Source organism: Carlito syrichta, unplaced genomic scaffold (assembly GCF_000164805.1).
Source record: "Carlito syrichta isolate Samal-C Ts95f unplaced genomic scaffold, Tarsius_syrichta-2.0.1 Scaffold301745, whole genome shotgun sequence".
NCBI classification, from domain to species: Eukaryota; Metazoa; Chordata; class Mammalia; order Primates; family Tarsiidae; genus Carlito; species Carlito syrichta.
Window position 1 is genome coordinate 236,460 of NW_007245841.1, and position 12,635 is coordinate 249,094.

Genomic DNA, 12,635 nt, shown 5'->3' on the forward strand with positions numbered 1-12,635 from the left:
GATAAAGAATATTTAGTTTATCTTCAGATACTAATAAAAGATGAAAAGTGCAAACTAGCATTTCTCTAAAATTGGTATTCAAAATCACAAATTTGCAGGCGTGTCAGTAAAAACCCTAGCTCAGCAGAAAATAGCATATCAGCAAAAATACTTTGTTTAGAGTCTGTTTTGGTTTGAGGTTGTTTTTGTTTGCAGTGGTTTTTTGTTTTTTAACTCCCAAAAGACTTCTTTATTTTCCTATGGACCAGAATTTAAAAATTAAAAAAAATTTTTTTTAAAAAGGAAACCAGTCATCACATGGGGCTCAGGTAACAAACTACAGAACCAACTTCTTTTTCTACCACACTCTTAAATAAGATTTTTTTAAAATGTCAAGTTTTTTTGAGCCAAGCATTTGTGCTGCATTTTGGACTCATTAATACACATAAAGAGCTAGTTAAAATACCAGACAGTATAAATGAACAATGGTACAATTAACCCCACATACAAAACTCCACCCACTTTACTTCAAAGGCATCTGAAATAGAATGGATTAGAAACCATAAATGATGTCTCTCAGAATTAATTTTGTAATAAATATTGCTTTGTATTATAGATAAGGGATTAAGAATTTCCATGTGGTAGTCTAACACTTGTGAATTGCGTTAAATAATGACAATTATCTTTGGATTTGCCTAAGACTACTAGTAGTTTCAAGTCCCACGAATAGAAAACAAAAACCTGTTTAATTTCTATTGCATACTATAATATATAATTTAATTTTTCTACAACTTTTAAAATTTCTATAAGTTTCTACATAAAGTTTTAAGATACACATAATTTGCTTTCATTCAGAATTAAATTATGTGTATCTTAAATATCTTAAATTATGTGTATTATGTATATTCTAAATATCAAAATTATATTGCTATCTAACTTTAAAAGTTTTCCCTTATGCTAGTTTGCACTTTACAATACAACCTATGCTAATAAAAAGAATTACTTACTCTGAAAATATAAATATACGAAGTGAAATAAGGAAAGGAAAAGTTAGCTCAACACATTATTTGCCACTTGATTTAACTGAGACATTTGGTACTATTTTCATACTTTTAGTTCATTGCTTCAGAAACTAATAACTATTCTTCTTTATTAAGAATCAGGTAATAATTCAGCTCACATGCTAAGATAAAAAAGTAGTTGAGTGGGGTTTTTCTAAAACAAAAATGCCAAAGCAGTTAGCTGAATAACAAATAATACTACAACAAATGCAGTTTTAAAAAGAATATGTTTTTTTTGTTGTTTTTTTTTTTTTGAGTTGGAGTCTCACTCTGTCACCCAGGCTGGAGTGCAGTGGCATGCTCATGGTCACTCCAGGGTTGACCTGCTGGAATCCAGCGATCCTTCTTCCTCAGCCTTCCAAGTAGCTGGAACTACAGGTAGACATTACCACACCTGGCTAATTTTTTTGTTTATTGTAGATACAAGATCTCATCAAACTGCTTGGGCTGGTCTAGAACACATGGGCTCAGGTAAACCACTTACCTCAGCCTCCCAAAGTGCTGGGATTACAGGCTGAGCAACCGAGTCCAGCCAAATACAAGTCTTAGCAAAAAATATTATTTCAGATTACTAAGAGCTTCTTTCCTTATAAATCAATCTCACACAAATAAATTATGCAGTCAAAAACATTCTCAGGAAAAAATATTTAATGATATGTAAAGATGCTTACAATTTAATAAGTAAAAATGCTAGACACAAAGTTACACCTATAACATGATCCCAGTACAAGTAAGGAAACACCCTTAGACATAATCAGTATGGTAGGCTGATATATTTCTTACTTTTCTGCAATTTTCTAAATTCCTTTAGTAAGGAAGTATATCTTCATAATCTCAAAAGATAACATCTTAAAAATAGGTAGCTCATAATTAATTGTTAGAATTACAGGGTCTTCAAACTGCACATAGCACAATGATTTCTCTGTAGAGAGAGGTACACTTTCCTGCAGTCTTCCGGGGCCTCTCCGTTAGGGAGAGACATCTAGCTTCCTACTGCTTCTAAAACTGATCACTGAAATGGCCAGACAACCTATATCCAGACTCTCTTTATTCACAAATCTATCTTGCTCTTAAAATAAGAGTGTAACTTAGAAGCAAAGGACAATTTTAGGTGTGGTAATATTTTGAGTCATTTTCTTTTCTACCTCTGATCCAGTGAAAAGCAAAGATAAGGCTCGGATAAATACCTTCTGCTGCTGCTATTGAAGGAGAGTGTCTGGTTTGCAGGGAGATCCAAGAAAAACTGCTGACACTCACACTCAACCCAAAAGCACCAACTGGTCTCTCCTGTGGAATGTTTTTCCATTTCCCAAAAAGGGTCTCTCGTGGAATTCTTAGATTCTTTCTTTCAGAAGGCAGGCTCTATTTTATTCGTTTTCCATTCAGACACACCTTGTATCAGATTGAAACAGAACTGATCATCTTCTTTATTCTGTAGTCATGTCGTTGGCTTATTCTCATAGACTGTAATGATGCTAACCTAAAGGGAATGTGATTCCTTGACACTAACTGGGGACTACTGAGTCTTGAAAAACATTTGTTCCAAGTGGTCTTGGGTTCATTCTCCTGAGTTGAGAGAATCATTGTCATATTATGGACAAAACCCTGGACTGAGGGGTTAGAAAACTGCTAGTAGCCAGCTAAAGAACTTGGAGCAAAAATATTCCAGTCTCATCCAGGTTTCATTTTCATCATTTGTAAAATGAGGGTGAACTGCAGTACATTACTTCTGAAAACTCTTTACGCTCACCTCTGAGCTCATTTTGCAAAGGCAAACTATCCATCATGTCTTTTTAAGCTACACACACACATACACTCACATACACATATATAGTGAAGAGATACAGAGAGATAGGGAGACGGGGGGAAGAGAGAGAGAGAGAGAAATAACATTTTGAAAGTCATTAAAGTTGCTTTGGTGGCAGGAAGATAGAATTTGCAGTTGAGAGTATAAACTTTGAATTGAATTTTGGATTCCAAACCAGATTCCTTAATTTTCTCTACATGAGATCTTGGGCAAGTCATTTTATCCTTCTCAGTCTCAATCTTCTTATCTCTACAATGGGGATAATTTTATAAGGCTGCGATAAGAATAAATGAAAAGTATATAAACTACCTGGCATAGTAAACAAATGCTGAGAAATGCCAATTCCTCCCTTCCACTCCAAATCCTCTGTACATAATGAGTTATGCAGACTTAGTCTATCCATCTCCAAAATGGTGTAATAATATTAGCCATCAGCTGCAGTCTCTAGAGGTAGTAAGATACATGAAGCATGGGGAAGAAGTACAAGTTTCGTGAGTATTAAGACAAGGAAGTGGTCTGCTTTCAAAACAGAGCAAGAAAATACCATGTCTCCCATAAACTTTGTAACATATTCAGTCTCAAAAATAAAATTTATTTATTTATTTTAGTCAAATTCTTGGAGTTTCAAATACCCTACAACCTTGGGCCCAGGTTGGTTGAGGGAAGGCTATGACAGGATGGTTTCCTCTGAAAAAGACCAGGAGGAGAAAATGAGCATCCTCCCACAGCCACTGCTGCAGAAGGCACACCTGTTCTGCTAACTGTCCAGCTTCCCAGTCTGCAAAAATCAACCTCCAACAGCAAGCCAAGGAGTGCAAGGGCAGTTTTACTTATTTCCTTTTCTTCTCTTCAAAGGTGATTTCTCTAAACTGTACAGCTTGTTACTATTGTTAGTTGTGGTTCCTTAGAGGATTAAATGTTTCTAAGCATGAAGGCATCTGTATGGCAATAAAACATGCAACATTCCCCAACTACTTCATTTTTTTAATTAAGAAAAAAAAGTTACAACTTCCCACAAAGTGATGTTCTAAAGAGCACATTCTACCCCACATACCCAATGCAAAGCCTTTCAAAAGTCTAAGGAAATCAAAAAGGGACCTGTGCCTAGTAAACCAGAGCCTCCCAGAACCATCCGATGTGTTCGGCCTCTGACAGAAGACATGTCCCAGGACCCACAATGGGTGAAACTATAAATATGTCATAGCAGTAGAGCCTTCTCCCAATGACCATTCAGAAAATAACAAGAAGAACATAGTACCCAGCTTACTTTTAAGGGGAAGGATTAAAAAGAAATCAAACAGCCCCAGAGAGGCGGAAACGTTCGAAAGGCAGAGGCAAGTCCTCTATTTAACAGTATGAAAGAGCCAGGTTTCTAGAATGGCATTTCAGGCACTGGGAAGAAAGGCTGATTTCTCCCAGAGGGGCCCCAGCTTTGATGCCCAACTGCCCTCAAACATCAGGCTGTGCATTTTTGTATAGCAGGGTACCCTCAGGCGAGACAATCATAAATAGCTTAAAACAAGAATAGGAGATTCCATCTGTTTCTGGAATATTTCAGCAGCACCTGCTTTCAAGGTAAAAATCTGGGAGCTGTCCCCACAGCCTTCCTCCACAACTCCCTCCCCATCCCCCAAACACATATTTTAAACTGAAGCAGCTAACACACAATCCAAAAGGGCTTCTGCCACCGCACTTGCCTGAGGAAACAAAGTTCTTTGATTTTTCTCCTGAACCGTATATGTTGTTTAAAAACACTATAACAGTAAGTGAGGAAAACCAAAGTTCTTAAAACCAGACTCCTTTATTATTTCTAGCTTCTTTTTCATCTGTAAAAACTGAGCTTTTCTGTGTTTAGAGTAAAAATGAATACAACACAGCTGAAAATGGATGCAATGGTTGTTCCAATCATTAGGTCAGACAGTACTCCAGAAGGAAGAAGATTCTCACTTAACACCATCCATGTTTAAACAAGTCCATAAGACAGATAGCATGGAAAGAAGGGCAATCACTTTCCTTCCTGTTTTTAAAAAACAACAACAAAAAAACTGAAGTTGAGGTTTGAAAAATCCAGTCTAAACCTGAGTGCTACTCGCAAAGTGTCAGGCAACATCCCTTCTAAAAATAATCAGAAAATCCCAGGCATGTTTCATATATAAAAAATTACTTTAGCCTTGGTCTACAAATATCAATATTTCTCATGCCTGACCCAAACCATCTGATGGCATTCCATCTGCTATGGGATATATCTAAAGTCTTGAACATGCCCCAAAAGCATTTTCACAATTGGGCCCCAAGACTTCAATGGCATCATCTCTTGCTACTTACTGTCTTCTCATTAGTATTCTCAGCATTCTTTCATCTTGCTATGCCTTTTATTTCTTGGCGCCTTTACACACTACTTCTTACTGCCTAGAGAGCTTTTCTCCCATTATCTTCAGGAAAGCCCCACTCTGTAAAACCCAGCTTAACTAGAACCCATTAGCAATACTTACCCTGATTCTCTAAGTTAGTTTAAAGATGGGCACTGCTTAATCTGTAACCCCAAAGAACCTTGCACACACATATATATAAATAGCACTGATCATGTAATATTTTAATTACTTGATTACATATTCTTATTTCAGAGATTAAGCGGCTCCTAAAAGACTAATGTTAGCAGAAGTTAAATGTGAAGTGGATATCAAAATCAGAAGTGGACTGTGAACAGTGTACCTAGAAGCATATTCAATTTTATATTTGGTAAATGACAAAAGTACATATTGTTTTCATTTTATAATACAAGTTCAGAAAGTTCAGTTCATCAAAACTTTAGCTGAACATGATCTCTGAACAGTTTTCAAATAAAGAGCTGGGGCTAGATCTATGCATCTATTTTAAGTGGCCCTGAGGTACCTGAGTGTCGGTGACCAAGTATTACGTGTTGCTTATTCCAGTGATGTACCAGATACTTTTTAATAAAAATTTAAATGTTAAACTAAAGAAATTTTAGATAATGTCTTGATGAAAAAATTATTTCTTCCCAAAATGTATATAATAGGTTCCAAACAGTTTTATTTGAGTGTAAGGATAGTTATTCAAGATTATTCAAGATCTTCAGTAAGATCCCTATCGATAAAGGGGGAAATTGTAGCATACAAATAAAATACCTGTAATGTTCCTATTTTTTTTTTTTTTGAGTTGGAGTCTCACTCTGTCACCCAGGCTGGAGTGCAGTGGCACACTCATGGCCACCCCAGTGTCAACCTGCTGGACTCCGGCGATCCTTTTACCTCAGCCTTCCAAGTAGCCAGAACTATAGGCACATGCTACCACACCCAGCTAATTTTTTATTTATTAGAGAGAAGAGGTCTCACCAAGTTGCCTGAACTGGTCTCAAACTCGCGGGCTCAGGCAATCCACTCACCTCGGCCTCCCAAAGTGCTGGGATTACAGGCTGAGCCACCGAGCCTGGTTGTAATGCTCCTTTATAAAGATTAATATAATGATTGTGAGACATATCTCCCAGAACCCCCAAACAACAAATTTATAGCTTTGAACTCTCATGTTCTTTCTATTGACCCAAAACAAGAAGTTGTTTAGAAATAGCATATTTCATTATGGTTTTGGCCTTGATGGAACATGTGCCATTTGGGCAAATCAAAAGCCATGAAAGCGTATCAATTCTAGGTCACTCTGTTTATAATACTGAAAAATTTCAGAGGTAAATGTATATGCCACAGACTCAGATGGTGCAATCTAAAAATGCTAAGATACTCTTACATTTTCGGGTTTATGATGAAAAACAACTAACTTACCCATAACTACTATTCTACTAGCTGGTATTTTTAATTTAGTATTAACTACCAACCAGCAACTAGTTAAACAATGTGGTGAATCTCGAAGAGAAATAAAATCTTTTACTGGCAAAACTAGTCAACTATGGGAGGAAATAATGCATTTGACTTTGTAGTGGTATTTGTTTTAACTGGACTTGTTTATATTCTCGTATGATCACATTTCTGTCAAGGTTAGCTGGTTACAAGAATTCAAACCAACATAAAAAAATGTTTTTCCTAAGCATGGGCTTATCTCCCAGAAATTCATTCCTTTATAAAACAAGTATTACTAAATGCCTACTATGTGTCAGATATTCTTTGATAAACTTTGGGTTCATTTGGGGGGGGCACATAAAAAGTCACAGCTTTCATGGAGCCTACCTCTTAGTGGGGAGGGACAGAACATTAAAATGAACCTAATAAATAAATTATATTGCATAAAGTATGTCAAAGAACATTTCATTATGAAATTAAGTTCAAATTTTATCATATGGACAACCTAATCCTTTTTGGATGAAATAATTGCCATTCAATATTGGACCTCCACTGTGAGATTCAAAAGTGCCTCTCTTACAACTAGTATGAAATGAGCTTGGTAATATGAATCATGCTTCTGCCAATAACCATTATTTCATATTTCCTTTTTGAACTAATATCCCATGAGACGCATCCTCTAATTCAAAGCCTTGAGTGCTCTGCCCTTTCATTCTTGATGCAAGTCCCTTTCTCTGAACACCATACACACAATATCACTACAAGTGCTGGAGATACATAGTTGATTAAGATACAGTCCTAAAGAGTTGACCTTTCCAACAGGAGAAAGACAAAGTTAGATCAAGACTTATGAGTGTGTAACTGAAGTATGCAAAGCAAGCTGGGTGTTCCCTGAGGAGGGAATGATTTCCTCTGCCTAGGGAAGGACTACTCTTAGGAGGTGCCTATGCTGAATCTGGGAGGTTGAGTAAGTATGTGAAGACAGCAATCATATAGTGGTTCATATGGGCCAAGAAGTGTATAAGCTTGAGAGATCAGGCAGAGAGGAATGAAGCTAAATCCTGGAGGAGCAGAAGCTTTGTCTGCACAGATGTCATTATTGAGAGCCATATCCCTCAAGAGAGAAAACGGAAAGCAAAAGCAGAGCTGGCTTAGGAGTAGACTTGAGCTATACCCCTGGACACAGGTTAACTAAGGGAAAGAATCTGAAGAAAGCAGAGACTAAGCAGCAAAAGAGGACAATGCTAACAATCTAACCCAGACCCAAACTGAGCCCTCATTCTCTTAGCAGATCTCTTCATTGGACACACCACCACCAAATCATCCAGGTTTAACAGTAGACCCTTCCATTTATATGCTAGTCTCAACCTAGTGATGTACCCAAACCAAACACAGGGAAAGTGCCACTGTGTGTACCCTTTAAATATGTATAAGCTAGATAAGGTAAAGAAAGCTTTTCTCCCCTCAAGTTAAATACCCATAAGATGCATGTTCCAGAATTCATACAGGGTTCTTTATTTTTAAACATAGAGTCACTGTCCTCTGGCACTAGGAAATCAATAGTAAGAAGACATGATGGCTTGGCACCATTCTATGTATTATATATAGCATACTGTATATCATCCATTTCCGCAGCTAGGCTGGTAATTCCTCAAGGGCAGAGACTAGCTAATAGTAGGCATTCAATTAAGGGCTGACAAACAAATGAATGAATTAACCCACCGAATTTTTCTCCATAGTTCTAAACTAGTACAACAGATAGAAAACACCAATTACTGCTATTTTTCATTCTAATTGATGATGGCATGAAGGTTATTCAGCTGGCTTCTCACAAATACAAAATCCATGACCCTACCTGTATAGGCAAACAAAGTCACACAATGGAATCAGAGGCAAGCAATTTTAAATTTAATTTTTTTAATAAACAGTTTTTATTCTCAGAAATTTGTTGGATGAGGATGACAGTGCCAGTTTAGAGTCCACATAGAAATGCTGCAACCCCAAAAGACTATGGGAAAAAGTCATTTTGTAAAAATTTAAGAATTCAATTTAAGTTCCACCACCTTCAAATGAACACACACAGAGTTGATCCTTAAACAACACAGTCTGAACTCCATGACTCTACTTATATGCAGACATTTTTTTCAGTAAAAGTTACAAGTGTGCCTTGCCTCTCCTGCCTCCCCGTCTACCTTTTCTACTCCTGAGATAGCAAGACTAAGCCCTCTTCTTCTTCCTTCTCCTTAGTCTACTCGCCATGTAAATGACAAGGATAAAAACCTTTGTGATTATCTACTTCCACTTAATGAGTAGTAAATAAATATTTTCTCCTCCTTGTTATTTTCTTAATAAAGTGTTATTTTCTCTAGCTTACTTTAAGAATATAATATAAATATTGTAATAAATATAAATATAATATAAAATATGTGTTAATCAACTGTTTATATTATTAGTAAGGCTAATAATATATAACAGTAGGGTATATATTAGTAGGTAAGTTTTGGGAGAGTCAAAAGTTATATGTGGGTTTTCAACTGTGCAGAGGTTCAGTACCCTTAATCCCATGTTGTTCAAGGGTCAATTGTATAATTATACAGTGTCCTGGCCAGGGCCAAAATATAACAGACAAAAATGGGAGATTGCCGGGCATGGTGGCTCAAGCCTGTAATCCTAGCACTTTGGGAGGCCGAGGTGAGTGGATTGCCTGAACCCATGGGTTCAAGAACAGCCTGGGCAACTTGACAAGACCTCATCTCTACAGTAAATCAAAAAATTAGCTAGGTGTGGAAGCACGCGCCTGTAGTTCCAGCTACTTGGAAAGTTGAGGCAGAAGGATCGCCTGAGTCCAGCCGGTTGATGCCGGAGTAACCATGAGCATGCCACTGCACTCCAGTCTGAGTGATGGAATGAGACTCCAACTCAAACACACACACACACAAAACAAAGGAAGATAATTTTTTATTTAAAGTGAAAAAACAAAAAGGTAGCAATGTTGAATCAAAAAGTGAATAATCATTTACATCAAAGTCTAATGCTCTGGGCAGGTGATCCCTGGGCCTGGGCTACTGAAGCATGCCTGGGAATAGCTGCACACAGGTAATCTCCCAAAGCAGCCAGGTTGTGCCTCCTCTCCTACAGTAGTGCCCAGATTACAAACACTGTGCTTGGTTCAGAAGAAAGTTAATCTCTCTGACTAAAAACAGTAATGATAATAAGATTTATATAAAGAAATGCAAATGTGTAGCAGTACAGATTGACAACTAGTGAGCAAGGGTACTTCAAAAGTCAGTCCCTCCTCTCCTATAATGTGAGGGTATATGGTTTGGGGGGGACAGTGGCAGGAGTGGCAGTCTTTTATTGGTGAGAAGAAGAAGAAAGTGCAGAGAGTAGTAAGTAGTAACACAGAGAAATACCCTTTCTGGAATCCATAGAGGGTCTGGCCTTTTATCCCCATCCCCAGACCCAGGCCCAAGCCTGGGGACCCGGGTTTTGTCATGGGCACCTCCCTGCTATCCTGCCCCGGCTGCTGCACACGAGCAGAGAGAGACAGGAGGCAGGCCCCTCTGACACCTACTTAACCAAGGCAGATGGAGAGGAGAGCATGTGGGATGCCTTTACTTCCCCCTCAGGAGGCGCCCAGCAGGATCCCACAGAACCAGCAACTCCAAAATCGGATTTCCACACATCCTCCCACCCTACAACACGTCTTACCCCTCTGGAAGAAGAAAACAGAGCATTAAACTAATGTGACTCTGGTGTATGAAGAGGCTTTTAGACCTGAAGAAGCCTTCTTACAGCATTCTGTACTTCTTTCAAACCCCTACAGAGGTAGCCAAGTTGGGAAACAGTTATTCAGTGACCCAAAGAGGGCAAGGGTATTACTTTGAGGAGGACACAATTTGTGTCTGCAAGATGTCCTGAGCTACAGGCACATACTTTATTAATAATCTTACATACACAAAATGTCCAAGCAAAAGCCTAACAGGCTAATTTCTGACAGCTCCAGATAACAGCAGGAGAAACTGTAGTAACACTGACTCTCTGGCTTCCACATACTACTCAGAAGCAATGGTCCTTTCCCACCCAAGGGATGTCATACAAATAAATAAATACAATTATCTGCAGAACTTAAAGTGCAAAACAACATTATGAAGTCCTTCTCCCCAAGTGCAGTGACTTATGGAAAAGAGATAGGAAAATAAAAAGAACAGCTGGAAAATTTAATTACAGAGAACAACACAGAAGCTGACATTGTTTCACAGAACAAGACAACAGTCCAAGCCATCTCCCTTACCTTAAGATACAGAAGCAGCTCTTCGCTCCTGAAGATAAGCGGCAGAACCCAAATCTCTGTTTGCTGTCAATGTCAGTGAGCACGAATGTGAAGTTCTGGCCAACTTGGCTAACTGTGAGGCTGCGGCAAAGACCGAACAAAGAGGAAAATGAATGTGCAGTAAGTTTCCTGATAAAGCATGTAATCACAAGTCGTTGAACCTGTAACATTTCCTCTCTTAGTGGAACTCTTTATAAATGAACTTAAAATTTACACACTTCAAGGGAACAGACTGAGCTAGTTTACAAAAATAAAGAGAGAAAGAGAGAGCATGCACTCACTACCATTCTAGTGACCACCTCAGAAATCAAAATCATCAGAGCTATCATACCATTCCCTGACGGAGTTCAGGCCGTGAGGTAGCTCTATTAATCCCCTCATCAACTCTGAAAGGTACAGTCTATTAACTTCATTTTATAGATGAAGAAATAGTCTAGAGAGACATTGCCTAAGGTCCCAGCTGGTAAGTGGCAAAAAGCTGGGTTTTAAACCTAACCCTGGACTCCAAAGGCCACTCTACCAGCTTGCTATTAAAAAAATCCTTACCTGACAACTCCTCCGGTACAGAAAATGAGAGTAATTGCAACAGCAGAATTTAAGTGTCACTCTGTGTGCCAGCCACAAAGCTAGACATGATATATACCATCTCATTTACTCTCACAACCAAGGAATTTAGATACTGTTCCCATTTTACAGAAAAGGAAACTACAGAACAAATTAAGTAGGTAACTGAAGCAAGTTTATAAAACTAAAGGGAGAAGCAAAAATAGAAATTGGGAAGAAAAGAGGGCAAGGTTAGGTGTTACTTTCCTAAATCCTAGTATCTTTAAAAATTACTGAATTTATGAGGAATGTATTTTATAAGACAAAAATACCAAAATGATTAGCATTGCAAAATGTTTCCTAAGAAGTGGAAACAAGGTTTTAAAGAAAGATATTAAAGAAAAAAGCAAAAAATTCCTGTACCAATACTAAAATAAACAAACCACACACAAAAGCAACATGAAATTTTTTAAAATAGATTTTTTTATGTTTAAAAAACATAATACTAATCAAATTGACATAGAAACTTTTCTAAAAGTTGCAAAAATCTACTTTTTAAAATCAGTTTACCAGTGTGGATTCTATTCCTTAAAAAAAAAAAAAAATTAGGCCAGGCTCGGTGGCTCAGCCTGCAATCCCAGCACTTTGGGAGACCTAGGAGAGTGGACTGCCTGAGCCTGCGGGTTCGAGACCAGCCCGGACAACTTGGCGAGCCCTCGTCTCTACAATAAAATAAAAAATAGCCAGGCATAGTAGCATGCATCTATAGTTCCAGCTACTCGGAGGGCTGAGGCAGAAGGATCACTGGAGCCCAGCAGGTCGACACTGGGGTGGTCATTGGTGTGCCACTGCACTCCAGCCTGGATGAAGAAGTGAGACTCCAACTCAACAAAAAAAAAGAAAAAAAAATCCACAAAATTTGGCCTGGCTTGGTGGCTCAGCCTGTAATCCCAGCACTTCGGGAGGCCGAGGCAAGTGGATTGCCTGAGCCTGCAGGTTGGAGACCAGCCCGGGCAACTTGGCAAGACCTCGTCTCTACAATAAATAAAAAATTAGCCAGGCATGGTAGCGTGTGCCTGTAGTTCTGGCTACTTGGAAGGCTG

The 12,635-nt window shown here is 38.3% G+C and overlaps 1 protein-coding gene across 1 annotated transcript in view; it reads right to left on the reverse strand.

The window, feature by feature from the left end:
* LOC103257447 (DENN domain-containing protein 1A) overlaps window positions 1-12,635 on the reverse strand; it is a gene marked incomplete at its 3' end in the record, with an annotated part of 387,709 nt that overhangs the window by 233,908 nt on the left and 141,166 nt on the right. The window contains exon 4 of the mRNA XM_008055157.1: window positions 10,951-11,070. Coding sequence (XP_008053348.1) covers window positions 10,951-11,070 — 120 coding nt within the window. The remainder of the gene's footprint in view (window positions 1-10,950; window positions 11,071-12,635) is intronic.